The 22,905-nt window shown below is 46.1% G+C and overlaps 2 protein-coding genes across 3 annotated transcripts in view; one reads left to right on the top strand and one right to left on the bottom strand.

Annotated features, from left to right (window-relative positions):
- The window catches only part of LOC144158689 (uncharacterized), a 70,457-nt gene extending 52,059 nt beyond the window's left edge, over nucleotides 1–18,398 (bottom strand). For both annotated transcript variants that reach the window (XM_077689732.1, XM_077689731.1), the window contains exons 1-3: nucleotides 18,058–18,398; nucleotides 9,447–9,585; nucleotides 9,285–9,347 (exon numbers count right to left, since the gene is read on the bottom strand). In XM_077689732.1, the coding sequence (XP_077545858.1) occupies nucleotides 9,285–9,347; nucleotides 9,447–9,582 (199 nt within the window). In that variant the 5' untranslated portion in view covers nucleotides 9,583–9,585; nucleotides 18,058–18,398. The remainder of the gene's footprint in view (nucleotides 1–9,284; nucleotides 9,348–9,446; nucleotides 9,586–18,057) is intronic.
- Nucleotides 4,213–7,630, top strand: LOC144158696 (uncharacterized). The gene is made up of 6 exons (XM_077689752.1): nucleotides 4,213–5,320; nucleotides 5,776–5,881; nucleotides 6,247–6,362; nucleotides 6,454–6,637; nucleotides 6,706–6,781; nucleotides 6,837–7,630. The coding sequence occupies exons 1-6, from the start codon at nucleotides 5,138–5,140 to the stop codon at nucleotides 6,931–6,933; spliced, it is 762 nt and encodes a 253-aa protein (XP_077545878.1). The 5' UTR covers nucleotides 4,213–5,137; the 3' UTR covers nucleotides 6,934–7,630.
- Nucleotides 18,399–22,905: the final 4,507 nt, after the last annotated feature.

The raw sequence follows: 22,905 nt of genomic DNA, 5'->3' as shown, positions 1-22,905 counted from the left end.
ACTTTTGTCAATATCACTTCACATACATCAATTATTACTACTTGTGCAACCAGTTCTACTATCAGGCGCAGATGCCTGAACACTTCACGGGGACGCAGCGTACACAGCAACCTACTTCTGAAATGTCGATCGCTCGATTCCAGAGGCTCGCGAGCTTGCTGTCGACAACAGCACCAACCGAACGTTTTATAACATTAGAGAGTCCAAAGGATTACTTCACTAAGATGCACGCACTGCACTTCACACTCAAGCACAAGCCACTGCCAAGTCTGGCACCGCATTGTTTTCGATAGACTCCTTGCTTTGAGCCGTGCCACTTCCCGTAATCTTGCACACGTTAGTACGCAACAGATAAACTGACTTATTGAGAATCCAACTGACTGCTTAACCTAAACCAGAGAAAGGGCCGGCGAAGCGTACTGAACCCCTTCAACTACGCAGCAGCCGCTCCATCCAGCAGCCACAATTTGTGTTGCCATGCACGGAAGGCCATTTCAATGAACACAGCCAGAGAGCCAATTACGCTTTAGAAACTATTATATACTTCATTTCAGTCTTTCTCACCCTGTTGTCCCATCCCTGTATTTGATAACCATTATGTTATATTTTTGTCTTTTCAGCTTGCTGTAAGATACAAAGGTCTTTTGCCAGTTTGTGTGCCTCTGTAGGGCTCATGACTTTTGCTTAGTGCAAATAAAGGCCTTTGTTGTTACCCTTGCTTGTTAATTTTTGTTTTGCAAAGTTTTCAGGAAAAGCAGCTGAGTTCGGTATGCCAGGAAACAACATGCAACCGCGAGAGGAACATTTACCAGTCGAAAGCCATTGTCAACGAAACTGGTTCCTATTTCGTGCAAAACCTTCATGTAGTTTGCATGTTCAGTAACCTTGTTCATTTCAAGCAAGTGAAGAAATTTGTGTACCATTGCGCGTTGATTGGCAAGCACATCTTTCTTCTGATGAACTTATTGTAACATTACATAGCCGAGAGTATTTCAAGGGTCAATAAAAGTTCCTTCGCAGCAGCTTTGGTGAATCTCTGCCTCCTGCATCCGAGTATGCCAGCTTTCTTTTTTTTATTCACATTCCAAGCGCAGCAAAGTTTGTATGGAGGCAGCGGCGTTGGAAGTTTTGTCTCCAATAAACAGCTGTGTCAGTGCCTGTACTGTTGCAGTTCGACCTCACGTGTGACCTCAAAACGTGTGACCTCAGTTTGCTGGGAAAGGTGGCATCTAACTTTGTTGGCAGAGCAAAATTATGCAATGATCTTGGCGCTGTAATGACCCCGTTGCTGGACGGAAAATTTTCATTCAGCCGAGCACATGCAATATAATTACTGATTAGCTCATTCCTGTCAGATCGAATGCAATCTCTGGAAAATTTGGTGACTGGGTGATGGCACCATAAATAGCCGATGGTGGTGGTCAGTGGCGTAGCCAGAAATTTATTTCGGGGGGGGGGGGGGGGGGGGTTTGCGTCCCAACCCTAATGCGTGTGTGTATATATATATATATATATATATATATATAATTGGTAGTTTTTACAGGACAACATTCAACATTACATTTTAACACATTTGAAAGACAAGAAAACATCCAGCAATAAAAATTTCTGGGGGTTTGAACCCCCCAAACCTCCCCCCCCCCCTGGCTACGCCACTGGTGGTGGTAAAAACGTTTGCGCAAAGAAAATAAATGTTACGAAAACTAAGGTTAGGTGCACGATTTGAACCTATGCTAGGGTATGCCCGTCCAGTCCCACACGCGTCCCTTGCACCACGACTAATTAGATCTTACTCACTACAAGGTGAAACGGGAAAGCCCGGCCCCGTCCACTGAGCCGCCACGGCCGCAGAGCGCCGTAGAGCACCGCGTACCTCCCGTTGCGGCCAGAGAGTCGTGGGTTCGAAACCGGGCATGGCCTAAGTATTTTTTTTATAGTAGAGTGCGGACGCCGACGCCGCGGGGCATAGACCCGAGCAAGAGATGCTTCGCATCTAAAATAGAAAAGCCCCCCCACCCACATCGATGTGGCAATGTCAACAAGCTGTTTAGGAGATACTATCAGTTGTCTTGTTCAATGAAACGATTCATTCAAAACAAAATGGAAATTGGAAATTAGCTTCTCCGCGAGTGTATATATGCTCGGTAAAATAAACTCTGAACAACGGTATCAACATAAAATACAACAATACTTTCCTAAATTTAGGCTTTGATTTCTACCTGGAGAGTGAAGCTACGACGTAGCAGTCTTCCTATACAGTGTTTTTTTTTTCTTTTTGAATAAAAGGCAACCCTGTAGAAAGTGGAAGGAAGAACGCCGAGCGGCCCAAACAATTCGCTATATGCCATAGCTATTCTCATAGCTATGGTACCACAGACATATTGGGCTGAAGTGAACAATCGAAGTGCCATAACAACGCTTTATTCGAACCATCTTCCCCTGCCCATATTCCCAGATCCCACAACAGGGCCGCTTGGCCTCCTTTTTCAAATAAAGTCATCCTTCTCCTCTCAAACACTTTCAAAACGCCATCAGCAAACAACTACAAAGAGCCGCGACCAGGCTCCCATTCAGAGGGACTTCCTCAGATAGGGAGGGGGGTGTCGTGGGTTGCGGAGGTGAATTCGCTACAGTATTGTGGAAGGGAGGGTGGGGGGTGCTTGTAGGTTCGGCAGGTTCAGCTTTTCTCCAATTTATGTGCAGCGAGAATTCTTTTTTTCTTGAAGTAAAAAAAAACACTGTTTACCGTGTTGACTCGCGGTGTCCTGCCTAGAGTTCATACAAGAAGCTGCGTGCGCCTAACTCACCGTGAAGGAAAGCCGCAGGGGCCTGGCGGTTCCACCTGGCCCTAAGCCCCCTTCACGGTGCATTAGGCGGACTGTTCACAACGATGTAGCCTCCACAATGCTGTACGCAGCTTCTGGTATGAGCTACCACGCACGAGCTAAGGAAGAACGCAACAAGGGTGAGCACTGACTCGAAACGGGAGCTTATAAGTAGTTATAATCGCATTTGAAAATGAAAAAAAAAAAAAAATCTGTTCGGTGTTCCCGCTAATGGGTTAGTATTCTGCCTTCCGACCAAGAGAGAAACTACATAGTGCAAGCAGGCCAAACAAACGCAGAAAGGCTTTAGTTGATGGTGTCGCGTGTTTCGATCTTTTTTTTTATATGTATAATAATTCTGAGCAGCATGTTCTGGCGTCGACAGAGAAGCCAACATTGCCGCCGTGCATACGTCGAGGGTGTTGCTGATGAATGAGCAAGTGGAAAACCGCCGTGGAAAACAACCCCCATACAACCTAACAGCAGCGTATATTTACCTTCCCCCCGCCAAATAAAAATAAAACAAGAAAACATCGTCGCGTGTCGCCAAGAGTCCGACCCTCAATCTTGGCCAATTCGTTTCACCCGGCGGAAGCAAGTTTCTGGAAGCAAGTTAGTTCACTCCTCCAGCACCAACATCCTGTTGAAAGGTTAGGATAAGTGGAACCAGAAGCAAGGGAGAGGAACACAAGAACAAGAGGGATAGCCAGCTGCCTTTGGAAGTTCAGCCTGACACAGGTGTAGGGCAGCGACAGCACCGTGAATAGAATTTCACTGGTAAAAAAAGAAAAGACAGGTGGCCTCACAAAAATAATAATCATAATAAATCTATAACATGGAAGCGTGTGGACCGAAAACCCGTGACATGCTGAGGTGCAAAGTGATGAACAGAGGTAAAAACGAAGCAACCTGCCGTATAGTGACTTACTGTGAACAGAACAAAAAACGCCATGAACGAGAACGAAATCAACGGAAACGCGAAGAACAGAATCAAAGGATTTGTGGAGACAAATTTATACCCATCACAAAAATATAAATGGCACCGAATAGTCCGTACACGGAAGTGTCCGGGTCCCGCGTAAAAGGTACACGCTCCGCGTCCACGGCCATCTATCTCCACACTCCGCTTGCTTTTGCCAGAGGAAAGAGTGCTAGCTTTCTTTCATATTATTCTATTTGTTCATCATCTGTGTAAACAGCGAGAAAGAGAAAGCCTTGTTACAAATGAGAAGGTTTGCCTGGGCGAATTTTGAGATAAGGTATCGATTTGCCTGGATTGGCGGGTTGGTTCACCATTCATGATTACTGCAAACTTCAAACCATCCGCAACCAAATAAATTTGGTTGCAGGTGGTTGAGAAAAACATTTTCGATAAAACGGCTTCGATAAATCGTCCATCGATAAAAAGGCGTTCGATAAAACGGGGTTCGATAAAACTGTCCGGACCCCGTTGCGGTTATAATAGCTGCCACATCTCAAGATGCGCCTATTTGAGATGACATACAAGTGGACTAGAACATGAAAATGGGGTAATGCTGATGGAGAAAACATTGCTTCCTCAAAAATATGCAAATGTGCAATTGTTCTAAGCAAAGCGTTAAGCCAAATTGAAATTTATTATTCTTTGTGTTCTTTTTCTTGATCAAAACAAGCTGTATTTTGTCATGGTTACACAAGCCGTTCGATCCTTCAATTCAGTCTCAGAGCAGGTAAAAATACGCGAACGCCGATTTCTCTATGAAAGAAGAAAAAAAACATGAAAGAAGAAAAAAAAAAACACGGCGATTTTTCTATTTTTATTAATTTTTTTTTAGTGTGAGAAAGGCAACTTCGGTGGAATGTCAACGCTGGCAGCCGTCGCTTTCTATTTATCTTTATCCGCTCAGTCTATGTGTCTTCTGGCTCTTGGAAAAAATGTCAGCTGCCGGTAATCGCTCGTCCCATAGCGCTTGCTAGTTTTACCCGTACATCTGTAGAGTGCGGTTTGCTAAAAATGGGTCCCGCACCAATGAATCCAGCAAAAGCGAAAGTGAAAAAATATCTCTCCCATGACACCTTAGGAAACCGCGCGAAAACGTGGACGAAGAGAAGGCGAAGACAGACGTGTCTGTTTGCCTTCTCTCCGTCCACGTTTTCGCGCGGTTTCCCAAGGTGTCATGTGTACCCAGCTAGCCCAACGTTTGCTTTAGTCATCTCTTCCAAGTACTGCTTATGGGAGAACGGAAGGGGGAGGGGGAAGATAGGAGACAGGAGGGAACGGTGGCCTTTGATGGCGAATCACGTGTTTTGTATATTCCCGACCCGTCCTCACCATGGAATGTGTTTTCACTCTCCGGATCGTCACTAAACCCCTCTCCCCTAGCATGACAGCGCACCATCCTCAACTGCGGCAGAGAGAGGGAACAATCACGTGGTTTACGCTGTCGATAGCTGGTCACCTATACCAGGGGTTATTGCTGTCTTCTCAGCGGACTGACGGAGATCGTGCGGCAACGGTAAGCAAGCTTATCAGCAATATTTTCTCATTTCTAGCTAAAATGTGTACAAATGCCGGACAGATTTTGTAGCATATTTGCAAATGAGGCCTTCCACGCGTTATCTTGAGGCTCTTGGGGTGTAACAGAGCAGTCAGTACCTATGTAGGTTGTAGTTGAACACATTCCAGTAATGCAGTGCAGACTTACGGCGAAACACAGTTTCTTCATATTCATCATGAAAACCAGCACAAGGAACACAAGGACAAAAGAAAAGGGGACGACGGCACAGCGCTGACAGTTTCGTCTTACTCCTTTTTTGTTGATGGCAAGTACGCGTGGCTTTTCAAACAAAGACAACCGAGTTCACGGTGCAAAATCTAATGGCATCGGTCGCTTTTACTGAATGGGGTTGGGGCAGGAGCGCATTCTCGTTGTTCGGCCGAACTTACACAGTCTGTGATGTTTGCTCGCAGATGTTCACCAACTCCCCTGCGGCGCTGTGGGGGCACCAGCTAGTCGGCGACAGCATGCTGACGAGGCTGGCGGTGCAAACTTCAGGCTTGCCTCGTCGCGCAATAGGTGAGACTGGTGGCAGCTCTATCACTCGGCTACAAAGCTGAGCTGCTAATAGAGAGTTTAGCATAGCGGCTCCCGTACGCTACACTAAGTTTAGCGGGTCCCGACTGCGCATGCGCGCGCGGGGCGAGGTGCGGAACGAATGTGCGCATTCCTTCCGCGGAGCGGGAGCCCATGCCTTGCTGAGACTGCGACGAATTTGTTCGGGTGAAGGGGGATCTCTTTGCCCTCTCCGCGCGCGCATGCGCAGTAGGGTCCCGCTACCCGCTAAACCTAGCGTAGCGTACGGGAGCCGCTATGCTAAAAATCTCTAATAAGTGTGTAAGCTTTGCGTGTTGCTGACCGCCTGAATTTTCTTTCGCACCCAGAGAGCCCAACGCTTGTACCGGGTTGCCGTGCGCGGAGGCTGATTAGTTGCCTGAGAAACCTCCGCCACATGGAGCCCAGGGTCGTCCTGATGATCGGCACCAACGACCTGCGCCTGGTATGCACAACAGATGCAATTCTGCCTCTGAGCTAAGGGTATGCTCAGAATTTCTGCATCAACACTGCCATTTTCATTCTTTTTTTCACAGGCCAGAACCATGGACGACGCGTACCAATTGATTGCGGATTTGGAGGTCGTATTGGCGCTGTTACTCGGACGCGGATGTGGTGTTGTCGTCATGACGCTGCCGCCGGTGGCCCGCGCTGCGCGGTCCAGCTCCCACTGGCGAATTCTGAATGCCGTGAACGCGTGGATCCTCGGGCTGACTATGGGTACTATGTCTCTCTTTACGACAGTTTGCGGCAGAGAATAACCTGTTCGTTGCGCTACTTTCACGCAGACGGAGTTGTTGCTGTTGAAATCCATCGCCTCTTTGTGCTGGGCAGACGTCGTGTCCGCTATTGCCTGTACGAGCGGTAAGCTGTCCCGGCTACATTGGTTGTAGTGTAATCAACACTGACACATTTACAGGCGGATGGGGTCGGACCGGCGGCTGGACATGGTGCACTGGAACGAAGAGGCGATGGGTCGTGTGACAATGGTGCTGAGGGACGTGATCGGCGCCTGAACACACCCTCCTCCTCTTCTCAGCAAAAAAAAGAAAAACGGATAAGTATCAGCTGCACTGCTTTCAAAAGAACTCGATTATTTCGCAATCTGTTCATACGTAATTTCACACCGACCATACATTTAGGACTCAATTTCCGTTGCAAAAGCACGTAGACTCGAAATTTGTCTGTTTATTTTATCCTTTACCTAGTGATTTTTTTTCAATTTCACTTCTATATCCTTTTTCCCCTTCAGGTATGCATAAACTTCCTTAGTACGTAGAAAACATATTTTTATAGCTGAACTAAGTGTCCTGACCGCCATTTCACCATTTCGTTTTGCTGGCCGCATCCGGCATGATTATTTCAAGCGTAGTTATAAATAATCAAAATTAGTCCCGAGAACACCCCATTGTATTGACGAAACATTCCCGTGATATTTTATAACGCGCGTTTTGCTATTGCACTAGCATCACTGCCCCATTGCAGGTTAGCTTGGCTCTTCTTATAGATCATTTGTTTTTGCTCATAGCGTGCACATATGTCACCCATTCTTTTTTTCCTTTTTTACAGCGGAGTTCGGCCACGGCCAACTCCCACCGGGAAGCAAGGGTGGGTTGAAAAGCAATTTCCTGCGATCTCCTGCGCTTGCCTGTGGGAGCTGAAGCCGCTGAGCGACGTATATGCTGAAGCTGATATGGTCTTCGCACTTCGCCCCCCCCCCCCCTCCCCCTCTCATACCACCAGCTGCAATATTTATGTTGGAAGCTAAATAAATATTTCCTCTGACTCGGCGTGCTATGCTCAGTTTCATCCGGTGTAAAGCCGTGATTGCAGTGCAAAGCATGTGGGCTGAAAGGTTCTACGAAATGTTGACTGCCGCAGTGAGATGTTGGTTATATTTTCGAGGCGATCACGTGGGATGCCACAAAGACATGTGATGTCGGAAAAAAAATTTCGAACAGTAGCACCAGGATAAATTCAACAGCGCACCTGTCGCATCCTTTGACCGGACAAAATGCTTTCGGCATCTTTTGACCTCTATCTTGAACATGCATGATGAATTACGTTTGGTGCCGGAAGGCAAGAATAGAAGACAGGCCATCTGATACTTGCGCATATGGCGCAGTCTATTATATTTGCAGTATTATGTATGTATACGATAAAAAAAACTTTTGTGCCAGACTTAGCTTGCAACCCATACTAGGGTCCAAAGGTGTTCTGATTCCGGCTAAAGTTGCCATGACATCAACACAGAGGACATTATTGCACAGCGGGAAAGACGAGGATAGAAGGAAATATGCACGGCCCATGCCGACGATTTAGCGGCGGTTCATTGAGAAAAACCACCTGAAATATATCAAGAGACGCCGATAATTTTCACAGTATCTCTTTCTTCATTCCTTTACACCGAGCTTTCTTTCTGCTCTTTTAGTAATGTGCGCTGGCAATCTTGGCGACATACGTATTGCTCATTCGTCCAACGTTTCACCCCAACAACAGTGAAACGTTTAGTTGATTATTTTGTTTTATTTGTGCTACGCGCGTGTACAGAGCAAAAGCTCTTCAGCCCGATTTCGGAAGCCGAGCGCCGAGCAACTCGCGGCGAGAAAGAAGGCAGGGCCAATCCAGCAACCGTGCACAGCGGCGAACAGAATCGGTTGGTCATGGTTCAGGTTCGGACAAAAGGAGCGTCTCCCCTCGCAAATCGCAGGCGGAGGGGAGGGGACGCCGGTACGGGGAACATCGCGCCCGGAAAGCCTGTGCCGGTATTTTCGTCCGCCACGGGTGGGTGGCGTAGTCTGGTGGCAAACTCTGAACTAATTCCAACATGGCGGGTGTGGGACCGCCACCTTAACACACACGTTTTACAAGTTAAACATGCTTGCAATCTACTAAATTTAGCCTTCTGGATGTGTTGTCATAGCCGTTGCAGCAAATAAGTGGGGAGGAAGACGCGACGCAAGCAGCACTTTCAATGCCCACTTTCCGTAACACATCCTTTAAGCTGATCCAAATTTGTTGTCAAAATTCATGAAATCAACCAAAGAAATTCAGAAGTTAGCCTTCGCATTTTATATTTGAGTCATTAAAAACTTATCAAACTGACCAAAGAAATTTTCACGAAACCCTTTGCATCCCATCCCACATTTGAGTCTGGTACAGTAATAAAACTACACTTCCAACTAACCTCAGTGTCACTTACTATAGCACAAATGAAAAAAATTCTTGTCAGTACACAATATCACTTTCTGCAAACGTTAATGCACGGTAAAAATTATTCCCAATATATGTAATCACAAAGATTTGTTTCTTGTGTTGAATGCTCTAATAGGAATATTTAAACAAAAGAAAAAACAGGAATTCCAACCTGGAAATTCCGCTTGTGTTTGGGAGCTCGTGCTGTTCCGGAATACGAGAGCACACTGCGTACCTGACAAAAAATTGAAATTTGTTAATACATACAGACCATAGGAATATAGGCAAGAAAACAGAACAGAATAGAGTAAAATATACGAAATATAATAGGTACCCGTGGCACTAGTGGTAACGCCCACTTGTGTTCCTCGGCAGTATACACCCCGGCTGTGGGATGCATCCGTAGACACTGTCATGACGAAGTTCTCAGGCACCAACGTTGTTGCAAGTGGCATGCTTTCTGTCAGCATCTTCTGCAGGAAAAAAATAGCCATCAAAAACTAGAACAATCGCACAAATGATTGTGTGGTGTAACGTGCCTAAGATGTGCCTGGGCTATGAAGCGTGCTGTAGTGGCGCGCTCTGGGTTAATTCTGGCCATCTGGGGATCTTTAGCATGTGCAAAAATATTGACACATGGATGTTCCTTCTTTTTGCCTTGATCAGAAAAATAGCCAACATAGCCGGAATCGACCCCACATCCTTGGGCACAGCAGCACATCTTAGCCACTGAGCCACCACGGCGGGTTCGCACAACTAACTAAGTGGGCTGGCAGTAGCCCATGTGCGAGTTTTACTTTTTCGCAGAAAACACCATGCAGACACTTCATCCGACCAGATGCCATGCCTTCTCCCACCGCACAGACGGTTAAAGAGAGGACTTACTATGCATAAATAACATCATAAATCAAATGTCCTGTACTGCAATGCTGATTTATTTTTGCGCCTACATTCCAAAAACAGTTAATAAATGGAATCACCTACCACCTTCAATAGCGAGTATGACCGACCTCTCCTGAGAGGGGCCCTAACTGGTTTCCAGAGTTTCCTATTTTATGTGCACAAGGAACATCCTCCTGCAAAAAGTGATTTAAAAGTGTAAAGTGTTGGCTGAATAATTGCTCATTAAGAAGGGCCAGCAATTGGGCCTGGATCTTTCGCCCTTCCTTCACGCCTCCAAAGCATCGTGGGAACTAAGGGCTCACTGGCCTGGAGCAAGACCACCCAGAGAAACCGAACACAGCCCCTGTTGCTCCAAGGTACATGCAGTCATTGGCTCTGCAGGGCAGTATGTCACGCTTTTTTTAGCAGTTAATGTGCATGTTTCATTGCTGGTAGCCCGGTCACACTGGTTTTCGCCTCAGCTGTGCTAGTGTTGGCACGTCAGTTTTAGAATAGGCTATCGAAAGGTCGTCGTAGTGCACTGCAGTATCCCCTCTGCACGCGAAAGGTTCCCATTTGAACCCATTACCATTTCAATCTTCCACTTGTTCCATCCAGCTTCACTCCGGCTCAGAACGACCTTCCCGTTTTGCCCTTTCCCATTTGATTCCCATTTCGACCTCCACGTTCACCAAGGCGTGACTTTTGAAATTAAAGTTGCGTCCGACTGCAGTTTAACCCAATGTTTTGAGCTACGTCTGACGAAACCTCCGACTGTGGTTTTATCCAATGTTTTGAGCTACGTCCGACGTAACCCGAAATAAAAAATACACTTACGTCCGAAGTAACCTGATAATTAAGTTGAAGTTACATCAGACGTATTCCACAGTAAAAAAAGTTACGGCTGAAGGAACCAAAGTACAGACGCGCAGCATTAATCTACATAAGCTTATTGCAGTAGTTCGTTTTACGATACATAGGCATCAGTTAACGAAACTGTCATGTTTTGTGGCACGTTTCGACCAGCTCAGAAAAATGGACACGGGAGAGTCGCTGGCACGTTTACCACAGCACACATTTATTATGCACAACTAAAACCCCTAAGCAAAATAAACAACAAAGCAAACAAACAACTCAACCAAAGAAATTCCTAAATACTAATCCCTAACAAAAACCCAGAAAAGCCAACAAACCAAACCAAAACTTACTACATGGAGTCCCTAATAAAGCAAACCATCGTAGTTCCAGTCTATACAACGTCCATGTTAACAATCCTAGCAACAATGGTCATATAATACCAAGTCCCTAGCGGACAGGCCTACCGCTGCCTCCGGCGCTGACGTGTCGTACCAGTAGCGTGGCCGTGACACACTGGTAGTCGTACTTGTCTGCTGCGGCGGTGCCCGTGGTGGTGGTACCTTCGTAGTAGGGCGTGGTAGTCACACGGTGGACCGCTTTTCAGCTACTACTCGTGGTAGCCCTCGTAGCAGGAAGCAGCCCCTGGCCTTGGGGCCGTCGCCGTGGTAGCAGGTAGCACCGGGAAGCTCCGGGAACGTCGCCGCGTGGGGACCGCCAAGGCGTTAGTTGACGGTGCGTGCTCGCTGCACGCAGGCACCCGACCATCACCGCTGGGGCCACCAAAGCACAGGTTGGTGGTACGACGCGGAAGTAGGAGCCGATGCCACGTCGGTCCACTCCGGCCCAGGCTGACGTCGCTCTGGTCAATGGCGTGGCCTCGTACCCCCGGCTTGTTCCTCGGACTCGTGCCACCTGACCTTCCTGCCGTGGAGTTCTTCTGATCTCTCCCTCTCTCTCGGCCTGTGCCCCGGGATTAAATAGCCTTTGCCCAGCTGTCGCGGCACTCTTGCATTTGCTGTGCCCGTGTCCGCCGCACGGGTCACCACCACATTGGTTATTTCTCCACGTGCCTCCATCGCGTCACCTCGTCATTCGTCCGCTCTCTATGCGGGAAATTTGTGTTCTCTTTTTTCGTCTTCCTTTTCGTCGGCATCTGGCTCCACTATGACTCGTCATCTTTATTGCTCGTGTTGCTCGTATTTCTACTCTGGCAGCAGTGTGGGTTCGAGTCCTGACGGTTGCATAGGTGTTTCAAGGTATTGAATTGTTTTATATATGAATGCACATGCGCTTCTCTGCATATGGAACACCGAAAAGAGAAGAAAATACAGACATTACAAAATAGAACCTCTTCCCATGGGCGCTCTGCCAGTTTTTTGCGTTCTTATTGTGACGAGAATGAAAGTGGGTCATTTACCAAATACAATCAATAATTTATTAGCGTAGTAAAGGGCTACAGTTTTATTTCTATGTGGTAAAAGATCTCGCGAAATTTATTCGTCAAATCTAACTAACTGATAAGCGTATTTTATGAAAGCGGTAACTAGTACAGGCCAAGCCGGTGGATATACGATCCATTTTAGTTTGGGGCTAACAGTCACTATATGTGCAAATGTCTGTAAAAGGATGGCCATTGAAGTTTAAAGATGAGAACACCTGTCCTTCACTTGGACTTGTTGACCAATTCGCTCTCGCACTACAAACTGCTAGCCTCCTGGTTAGCTCAGCTGGTAGAGTGACTGCTCTGGTTAAGCAGTGGTCAAGGGTTTGAATCCTGGACCAGGACGAATTTTTCTTCAACTGCGAAGTTTCTGAGGAGGCTGTATAGCTTTCCTTCGTAGCTGTACGGCTGCATTCAGGTGGATGTCAAACTTTCCTTTGAAGTTCAAAGATGCAATTATCTCTTGGAGGAAATGGTTTGCACACATCTTTCATCCAGGCCGGCGTTAAGAACACCCCCAGCTTTATGCTTTCCTGTGTACTTTTTACAGATAATCCTAAGGTAGGCATGCCGTACGTGGGAAAGTAAATATAGTGCATAACATTCAGGTAGTCATCCATCTAATACTTCAAACATTTTTGGTGACCAGCTGCTGGCGTGAGATATTTTCTTTGAAATGCCAGAACAGACATGCATCATACGTATTGCACGCAGTGTCATCAAATGGCTCTTTTAAGTAGTTTCATTTTCACTAAGGTACCTGCTTCTTGATTATAAAAACAAAACATGCAACTGGCTGAGTTTGAGCCCACATTGATGCAGGATGTTCCGTTGACAAATTCTTTAGCAGCGAAATCTTCCCGGCCCTGACTGGTTAGTTCGCCGTGGTTGTTGCTAGGAGACCAGTACTGGAAGAAAGTCTTTTGAGAGCATAATTTTGTTTCAGTGCGATTGTTTCTTTTCTGACCAAAGCCATGAATGACAGAACAAAATTTTTGATTCCGCTAAGAAGCCAGATGAACGTAAAATGCGAAAGCATTTCCTTCACTAAAAAGCTTCAAGAACGCATTCACAAACTTTAATCGGCCAGAAATATCGGCCGTATGCAAAATTACAGAAAATTGCTGCATAGAAGAACCAGGTAATGCATTTTGGGAACGGGTCGAAATAGGAAGCGCCTACACAGGAAAGATGTTTTGGGAGTTGGTTCAAACAGTACTGGGTTCAACCAGGAATGTGGTGTTTCGGGCTACACCCCTGCAGGCATATACGCGAGCCGACGCCCCTCCAGTGCGTGTTTTTCTTCTGCGCACATGCTGCATTTCTTACACTAAATGAGGCCCGGGCAGCATTTTATATCGACACATGAGAGCAGCAATTTGTGAGCAGCAATTTCAGTTTAAGCAAAGAGTGGCGAGTGAGTTCATTTTTGCCAGTCCTTGTCTCGTCGTGTCGTGCCGCTCGGCCAGCCGAGTGCCCCGGTGATATAACGGAATCAAACGTGTTGTTGGGTGATCGTCGGGGGCCATCTGTAGAGCACGAAGGCCACAGCTGTTCAATTTGACACACCACGCTTTTCCCTTGTTTATTACTTCCCTCTTGTGTTTGCACTTCAGGCGTCTGAATTATATGGACAGCAGCAATGAGCCTTGCAAGAAACGTGACATAAATATGATTGATTCTCGTTAAAATATCTCTTCTGACACTTGAAAGACTTGGCTGCCTCATGAAAAATGATGTAAAAGGCACGTGTTATTAAAAAATGCGCTGACAATGCCGCATTTACATTTCGCTAGTCTTTCAAGGAATTTGTTTGCAACGTTCATAACAGGAATTGACCAGCTTGAAGCACAACTGTGAGTTAGGGTGACAGTGCGATGAAAAACAAAAGAACACCTTGTCAGGACTCGGGGCGCCACCGACGTTGCACGCCTGTTTTCTGCTATTTCTCTGTATTTTTATGAGCCTGTAGACACTGCTGTGGCCAAATATGGTTACCTTGCACTGCAATAAGCAAGACTACTACAAGTGTGGGTGGTTTTTCTCCCTATCCTTTGTTCTTGCCGTCTGACAAAAAGGTCAGAAGGCGCAGCTGGTACAAGAGCGATGTTGTTGCCCCTGTGCAGTGTTCTTGGGTGCGTAAGAAAAAATTGCGGCCCTTGAGCATTCCCTCATACACGGCATCAATGGGATGACCGGAGAAAAGATGTAGTTCATCCAGGTCAGCTTGGCCCCCAAAGCTGCCTCCTCTGCTTTTGTTACTGACCAGAAAAGGGAAGCTATGTAGAATTTCACGGGTGAATTCCTTTTCACCTTCTTGTTACTGCTGTGGCAGCTGGCCACACAATATTCTGGATTATCCTAGGCTTTTGGTTTTACCACCTAAGACATTTCGAAACCACTACAGGGTCCACTAAACAGGTTTCCAGTGCTCCCGAATCGAAGCTCACACCTGCTGACCCAACTGGATGCTTCTTAAAAGCGTACATGCTGGCTATTTGCATGCGCTGGCACTGCCAGCTCTTGAGCCCCCCAAAAGTGGTCCTCTGTCTCTCTCTCCATCACCCCGCCGCCTTCGCAACACTTGTTTCCCCTACTGTTGAGGGCGAACAATGCATCACCGGCTGCACACACCAAGCAACCTAGCACAGAGTGGCGCACGGACAGCACCACTCATACATAGACCCAGTAAGAGCCAAGGCCACTACTTCGCAAGAAAATCAGTGCTGCGTCTTACTGCAAACTTAAGCTTTGCCTCCCTTTAGGGGAAATGTTAAAGTCCAGGTAGGGGTCCCAAACACAACATGTGCGCTCACGACAATTATTGAAGATTTCCACCGACTAACATCCAACTTGTGTTTCTTGCATGCAGCACTGTCGCAGTGAGCAGGCCCCCCTTCAGCTGGGTTGCACAGAAAAGGCTTAGAATCACCAGTTATTCGGTCACCACTTCAGGAGGCTGCACCGACGAAGATCCCTGGTGCAGCTTTTCACCGCACTATCACCCCCCTTTGATGCATGTGTAAACTGATTTTCAACAACAGTCCTGCTCTGGTGGGTGGCGATAAGTTTTAGCTACTGCGGTGTATGCCGATTTTCGCTCTCCTTGCCCACCATGAAGATAAGATGCTTGCCGCCGTTGCACGTGTAACGGCGTTTCCACCTGCTCCATGATCCATGATTTTAATGATCTATGCTTTTAAGCATTATTCATATCTGGTAAACTACACACTACAACTATAAACTCAATTAACTTTTTCCATATCGTGAAAAAAAAATATACCAGATTTACCAAAAAATGTTTTTCACTCAATTTGTAAAGCTTTTTTTTCTGACTGAATAAAATGGCACCATTATTTCGATAAAATAATTTTTCTTTATTTTTCCAACGGTGTAAAAAAGATTGCTCTCCGATGGTTTCACACGGAACCATTATTTTGATGAAATAGCGGTCTTGTTTTTTGAATTGTGTAAAAAAGATTGTTCGAAGATGGCTTCACTGCATGACCGCAGTATCTTGCAAAAAAGCGCCGTCAGGGCTCCAAAGTGACCGCTGAGGGGTATATAGTCATGACAGATGACGATTATACTCGTCAAAGGGTGCAAAACGGCTACACAGAGTTTTTTAGGGGCGAAGCAGCTTAGGGGCTCGGGCTGTCGGCGTCTGCTGTCATCAAGCGGGAGGCGATACCGATGTCTCCTTTCGTCAAATTGTCAAACTATAATAAAAAAACAAGCATATAATTGATAAAACTAGTTCAAAATAAACTAACATGATAAATAGGATGATAAATATGACTAACGTGATAAATACACTAACATATTTCAGGGTAGGTTGACTGCAGAGTGTGAAAGCGCCTTTTGTATGGTGGATGAGCGTAGCTCGTCTTTTCTGGGAGCACTAAAACCTGTGCGGACAAGCCTAGTTAGCTGATGGCAGGCAAAGGGTTGAGCTTGTGTGACAGATGGCAACGATAGACATTCATCCCTACAAATATTGGCAGTGCCGGAGTGTCACTCGCACAGACGCAGCTTCTTACCGAGCCAGAAACGCTGACTGCTGCTGCATTTAAAGGAATTCTCCAGTAGCAGCGCCGTAGCCTTCAGCGCCAGCTGTGTCATAGAGGCTATGTCACGCGTGTAAAGCCACGTCATACAATTCCGTAAATGGTAATGAGCTTCACATATAAACTTGGAAAAGAACAATCTTTCTCGCTTGTTTGTAGGGCCCCTGCTCTACGCAGAGAGATGTAATATTTGGTATATGTTGCCGTGAACATGCAATCTAGCAACTGAGAGCGTGAAATCACTACCTTTGGAAGCCTATTTGGGGCCCGTTTAAGGTGGCAGTTGAAAACACCTCATCCCAGCGTTCATGTTTCCAACATTTTGTAATGACCCATTCTGCTTTTGATGTTTACCACTGGTTTTGCCAGTCTTTTCTGTGTACACTTCTGCCACGCTTTCCTTTCTGTAACTCCCCTTGGCCTTTTAAAGGCATGGAAATAAAAATTTACACAACTTGCACTGACGTCATTGTAGGTGCCATGTTGCTACACTGCGTGCACAGCGGAAGGCTGCGACTTTCTCGGCCGCCCTTATATAGAACAGCACTTAGAAAGCTGACAGCAGTGCACCAGAATGGGTGGTAGTGATGTAATGTGCCAGCTATGTGTAAATAACCACTCACGAACCCTGAGTGTGTCGTAACTCTGTAATGTGCTACGACACACTATCACTTCACGTGTGCCAAAGACGTTTGGGTGATTCGTTCCAAGCAGGTTTTGCTGCTCAGTTCATCGCAGGCATAAACTACCAGTTCCACATACTTGGTTGTTAAGACGACCAGAAACGAGTGGAAATTAAATCTCAATAAAAAGACTGCAGCGTCAGAGCAATGCAGGTAGATTCTAAAATTGTCTGAATCTGGCACTGCAAATTTATAACATGCGGCATTACTCCGCACGATGACCGTTAGCTTCTGCATACTGCCTAGCACAAAAAATGCGAGAACACAAGATCAGAATGCGGACCGCTAAACATCAACTGAATATATTACAAAAGCAACCATAGGAGCGTGAAATCGCCGCACAAGAATGCGTGCTTCTGTGCACATCACATTGCTATGATAACTGTGTCGTGTGAGTTGTGCATGCACCCTTTGTATGGGTCATTTCTGTATCGCCGTTTCTGCACCATTTAGCTGTAATAATGCCGCCGCCAATGGCTACACCGGTACGGTACCGCGAATGAAAGTACTACTCATTTTGCTTCAACGCTCCGTGGTTATTGGTGGACGACAAAGCAATAATCGACTTCCTGTTTTGACAAGGCCAGTGAAGGGATGCTTACACATCTTTCATTGCTAAAGTTGGTACTCGAATATTTCTCGACAACTGTTCTCGAAAATCTGTTAGGAAACGGAAGCTCCGGAGGACTATTTTACGGTTCTATATTTGTTCCGTGATACTGAGTTGATATCGACCAGATTTAGGGGAAATCTCTACGGTGGAGTAAGCTTCTGAGAAGGAAAATTTGACGTCCACCTCAAATACAGCCATACGGTTGTATTCGCATGGCGCATTTGAGATGGATCTCAAATTTTCCTCCGCCCTCAGTTAATATCTAGCGCCTGTTCCGACCGCAGTCCTTTCGAGTGTTTTCGCCTTTGTTTGTTTTTCCTTACTGCATACTAGGAAGTATGCAGTAAGAAATGCATCAACCACTGAAAACCACTGCGGCCGAAAGGAGCACATTTCCGTACCTGACGTGAAGGGAGGCACTCGATCCGCGAACACGCAGGACACACACCACCAGCGAAGGCAGACAGACCTTTTCGGAAGATGCTGGAGTCCCACTGAGATGTCTCCCTGTTCTGTGACCTCACCAAATCCCCCGGCAGTCTCGACCACGTTTTGACTACGCGCGCTGTCGGACACTAGCGCGGGCTACTCTACACTGCGAATTTCCGCGCAGACGACTTTTACTAACGCATGACCAGCGCGATTAAAAGAGCGCACACAATACGGGAGTCACGGTAGAACATCGCGATAGGGCTGAGAAATCTTTTCAGTGCACAAAAGTCACCATTCTGTTTTAAGTCCAGCTAAGAATCTAGTGTGGAGTGCGGTTCAACGCTCTGCGGCAAAGTTGTCGGTAGAGTGCCCGGCGGGAGCAACGGCGCTGCAAGCGTATACTCCAGTGATGTCGGACGGTTGTTTAACGACACTGTAGGAGTGACGTCTGATGCACTTGAGGTATCTCCGTCGTCTCCGTTTTGGCGTGCACTTTTTGCATGAGTTCGCGATCAGTTCAGCGCAGGGTGCCGCCAGTGCCGCCACTGAAAAACCGGGCCTGCACTTTCTACCTCTACCAGCCAGCCGTTCTTTCGTGGCATACGCGACAAGTGGTGTCTCCAATTTGGCTGCACTAGGCTCTTCGATTTTCGTGTGCAGCGCGCGGCGCCTACACTTTTCTCTTCGATTTACCGACGGTGCAGAGAGTGCAAGATGAGTCATGGCTTTCCCTGCACTTCCCAGCGAGGAGGTGCAGAAGCCGACGACAAAAGTGCGGGACCGGTTCTGCAGTGGCGGCGCCTGCGCTGAACTAATTCTGGAATGGTGTTGAAAGTGCAGGCCAAATCGAGAACTCTCAACGCGGCTGGGGAGAAGTACGGTGGTTTTCACTCACGGAGGGCAGTGTAGATGGCGCGGCGAAACATTGCCCAGCGTTCCCCGCGCGCATGTGCCTGCTCTTCACCGGCGAGCGCGTCGTCAGTGGGACAGCCTTGTCGTCTGCTTAGCGACAGTTGTTTGGCCTGTTTTCGCGCAGCTTCGCGTCCATTGCGCGCTTCCTTCGCACAGCTTGATCACCTTGTTCGACAGCACCTCCTGGCTAACCCGGACCCGACGGAATTAAGCCGTGGTACGGCAAAGATACGTTAAAGATTGGTATGCGGTGTGGGAAAACAAAATGTATAGATCACATACAGACATCTGGCTGCTAGAGAAACGCTACCTTTGCACGCTGCTTGCCAAGAATGGGACTTCGTTTTCTGAATTGGTGAATACCAATTCGGTTGTCTTTTTAGAGGTATTACAAAAGGTCAAAGGAGCAGCTGCTTCTGATAAATAGCGACTACAAAAGTTTTCTCAGCTTTCTCAAAATTTTCAAGCTTATTAAACTAACTAGTAGCTTAATTCTGTATAAATGGGAATCACTCAGCTCACATGCCGAATTGTTTCGGTGTCTGAGCTTGTATCGCGCGGTGGTGTAGTCCCGAGCTAGCACATCAGGATGGCTAGGTTGCGCTGTCTCACCCTTCGAAAGATTATAGTATTGCTTGAGATTGGGTGATGTTGGTTCATGATCGCTGGAAACCTTCAGCTGGAATGTACGGAAGCGAAAGACGGTCGAGATAAACACGTACACAATGCTGTTGTGTACGTGTTGTGTATTCAGCATTGTGTACGTGTTTCTCTCGACCATCCTTCGTTTCCGTACATTCCAGCTGAAGGTTTCCAGCTTTGAAAGATGCTTCTCTCCGTTTTCTATTTGCCAAAGCACGGCTGAACTACAGCGGCAGCGTCACTTGAACTCATACACGTGGCTCTACAAAGAGTGAAACCAGAGATACTGCCAGCTGTTACCTGGAATTTGCGGGTGCGGCGTCCCGAACGCAGCAGCGTCGCCTACGGCCGGGTTAGATTTGCTTGTTTGTTTCTGACCGTGCCATTGCCACAATGTGCCAAGAATTCAGATGCACCATAAAACTAACTACTGAGTCTGTTTCATCAAAATGAGAACCAAAACAAAGGACAAGAGCGTGTCAAATAATTATGTTCACTGGCTGTCACATGGCGTCAAAAGAGTTTGTTCCCAATATGGCGTGAGCGTCGTGTGTTCCGCTGAAAGTAACATTGGTCAGATATGCTATTTGGTGGACAAGAGATTGAAAAGCCGGAGCAGCACAACAGAAGCTGCAAAGTAAAACATGGATCACTACTACGTAGTGATTGAAGCAACTACTACTGACACAGTAGAAAAAAATTCAGAAATTTGTCAACTGTCATGACCTTTTTCTACAGAAATGTTTTGAATAATGGAAAAGCCAGCTTCGCCTCGCATACAAGGCTCCACTAATAGGAAGGCAAAATGGCATAGAATTCAGTTGGAGAAGTATAATTACATGTCGTCGGGCAACGCCTCTCAATGGCTACAAGGTTTTTGTGAGTGATATTTTGAGATACTCATACTTTTAAGCACACAGTGGGGCTTTCAAGTTGAGAAAGGAAAGGCCACAGACAAATACTGAGAGATTTATTGGATTCAAAGGCATAAAAAACCAAGCAATACAGCCAGAGACAATTCATTCCCACAACTCTATTCTGCAAAGCGCACAATCACCCCGAATAATGCCGCAGGCATGTTGGTCTCTGTGCCTTTGCAGTACCCCGTACATGACTTCCAGGGTAACCAGATGGGTTGATGGCCTTGGTTTGTATTCTCCAGTGACCGTTGACAAAGTTATTTTCCTGTGAACCCAGCAAGAAGAGTTGCTCCTTCGTGCAAACTGTTGGATTTTAGCTACCTGCCTGGTATTTCGGAAACTCTCCAGATTTTATTGGGTACAAATTTTCCCCGGCATGGCAATGACATAGCAATTTTTCAGTGATCGTGCTAAGATGAGGCATTACTTCACTCAAATTACTCATTTGCAGCGTCTCACGTTTTCGAAATTCTGCGGTACATGATACTACCAATTGCAACACCAGTAATTCATTTAAACATAGTGATTACTGGGCCAGGAATGAAATGTACCAATTCATTTTTTTTCTTAAATCGTTGCATAAGTGGAATCGGCCCTCATTGTTCGAGTGTTTTCTGAGTAAAAGTTTCCTTTTTTCCTACCTTAACCACAATAGTGTGCCTACAAATACTGCAGATAATGCATGAAAAAAATGAGGACAGGTCACACACATAGTGCCTCTCATCACTGTACAATCTTTCACGAGTAACCAAGCAGCTCTTCTAGTACTGCTCTGTCACACTACACACAGGGCCTCTTTAGAAAGCAATTGTTAAAGGTGGGCTCCCAGAGCAAAGTTCTTATAACAGATGGTACACATGTATGGCTATTCACTAGAGTGCACTCTTTTTGAGTAACAAGATAGTGACTTCTGATAAAACCCTTCTGAAAAGTAGTACAAACATAGGGCCTCCCACCAGAGTGCAATCTTTCATGAATAACGAAACAGCTCTTCTTAGCAAAGTTCTGGCATGCACTACACAAAAAGCACCTCTTTTCAGAGTGCAATTTTTCATTTTAACCAGGTTAGTTCAAAAAAATATTTTCTGACAGATGCTATACATGTAGGCCTTCTCAACAGAATCTATTCTTTCAAGAGAAACCAGGTTTTGACATTTACAAGGCCTGTTTGATTGGTACTACACACGTAGGGCGTCTCACTATGCTGCAATTTTTCGTGTTTATGCAGGTAGCTTTTTGCAGTAAAGCTTTTCTGACATGTAGTACACACATAGGGCCTCTCACCAGAGTGCAATCTTTCATGAGCAACCAGGTAGCCTCTATTAATAAAGCTTTCATGGCAGGTGCTGCACACGTAGGGCCTCTCACCAGAGTGCAACCTTTCATGATAAACAAGGTGTTCCTTCTGAGTAAAGCCCTTCCGACAGACAGAACAGCTGTAGGGTCTCTCGCCGGTGTGTACTCTCATGTGCCTGTCGATCTTGCCTTTCCCATAAAAGACTTTTGCGCAAGCCGTGCAGATGTAGCCCATATTATTGGCACGCACTTTCTTTTGAGGAGATGCATGTTTGTGTTCAGAGGACTTGCGGGAATGAAGCACCCCTCCAGACAGGATTTTCCTGCTGTAAAAAAAAAAAAAAAAAACTCAAGTTGGCAGAGATGCAAGATTAGGGAGGACAGCATGAACATAATGCAAAAAATGGAAAAAGCAAGCTAAGTGTCAATGTCTTCAACAAACAAACCAGTGCAATCACCAGTACATATACACTGTTCATTAACCCAAAATGTCTCCAAACATTTAATGAAATTTCTGACTGGCTCGAAGTATTAAACTTACAGCAGTAGGTTGAACATGCACTGATCACACAACTTGTAAAGTTTTTATAATTTTTAGGAAGCAAAAGTAAACTGTAATTAGACCATCAAGTTCAATACCTGAAGAATACCTGCTAGGTCGCCTTCTTAATACACAGCTCAAAATAAGGCGAAACAACAGCACCTCATTACGAAATTATTCACTGGTGATATTTAAACTTGCTAAAGTGCACAAGCATCCGTACTGCAACACACTCATTTCCACTCTATTATGCAAGAGAAGCCCAGTCTCTAAAACTCATGGCAGAAAATGTGGGATAACTGGGTTCTCTTCAGTGAGGGTTAGGCAATGCCTTTTAAAAAATGCCTTAACTCATATTGAGCCATGATCCTGTGATAAGTGCAACTGGCAATACACAGCTACAGTGTCCTATTAAATTTGAGTTTTTCATCAACAAAAAGAAACGTCTTATCATATTCTGATGTGACAAAACATAGCCCACGCGATCATTCTATTATGATTCAGAG

Source organism: Haemaphysalis longicornis, unplaced genomic scaffold, assembly GCF_048455015.1.
Source record: "Haemaphysalis longicornis isolate Haplotype H1 unplaced genomic scaffold, Haemaphysalis longicornis Haplotype H1 scaffold_10, whole genome shotgun sequence".
In the NCBI taxonomy this organism is placed as follows: Eukaryota; Metazoa; Arthropoda; class Arachnida; order Ixodida; family Ixodidae; genus Haemaphysalis; species Haemaphysalis longicornis.
This window is presented reverse-complemented; position numbering and strand designations above follow the sequence as displayed.

Excerpts from the sequence above, each read along its gene's own strand:
- LOC144158696 (XM_077689752.1), top strand. The coding sequence starts at position 5,138 with ATGGAATGTGTTTTCACTCTCCGGATCGTCACTAAACCCCTCTCCCCT. Across the intron at positions 5,882-6,246 it reads CTTGCCTCGTCGCGCAATAG|AGAGCCCAACGCTTGTACCG; the intron begins GTGAGACTGGTG and ends TTTCGCACCCAG. Across the intron at positions 6,782-6,836 it reads CGCTATTGCCTGTACGAGCG|GCGGATGGGGTCGGACCGGC; the intron begins GTAAGCTGTCCC and ends ACACATTTACAG.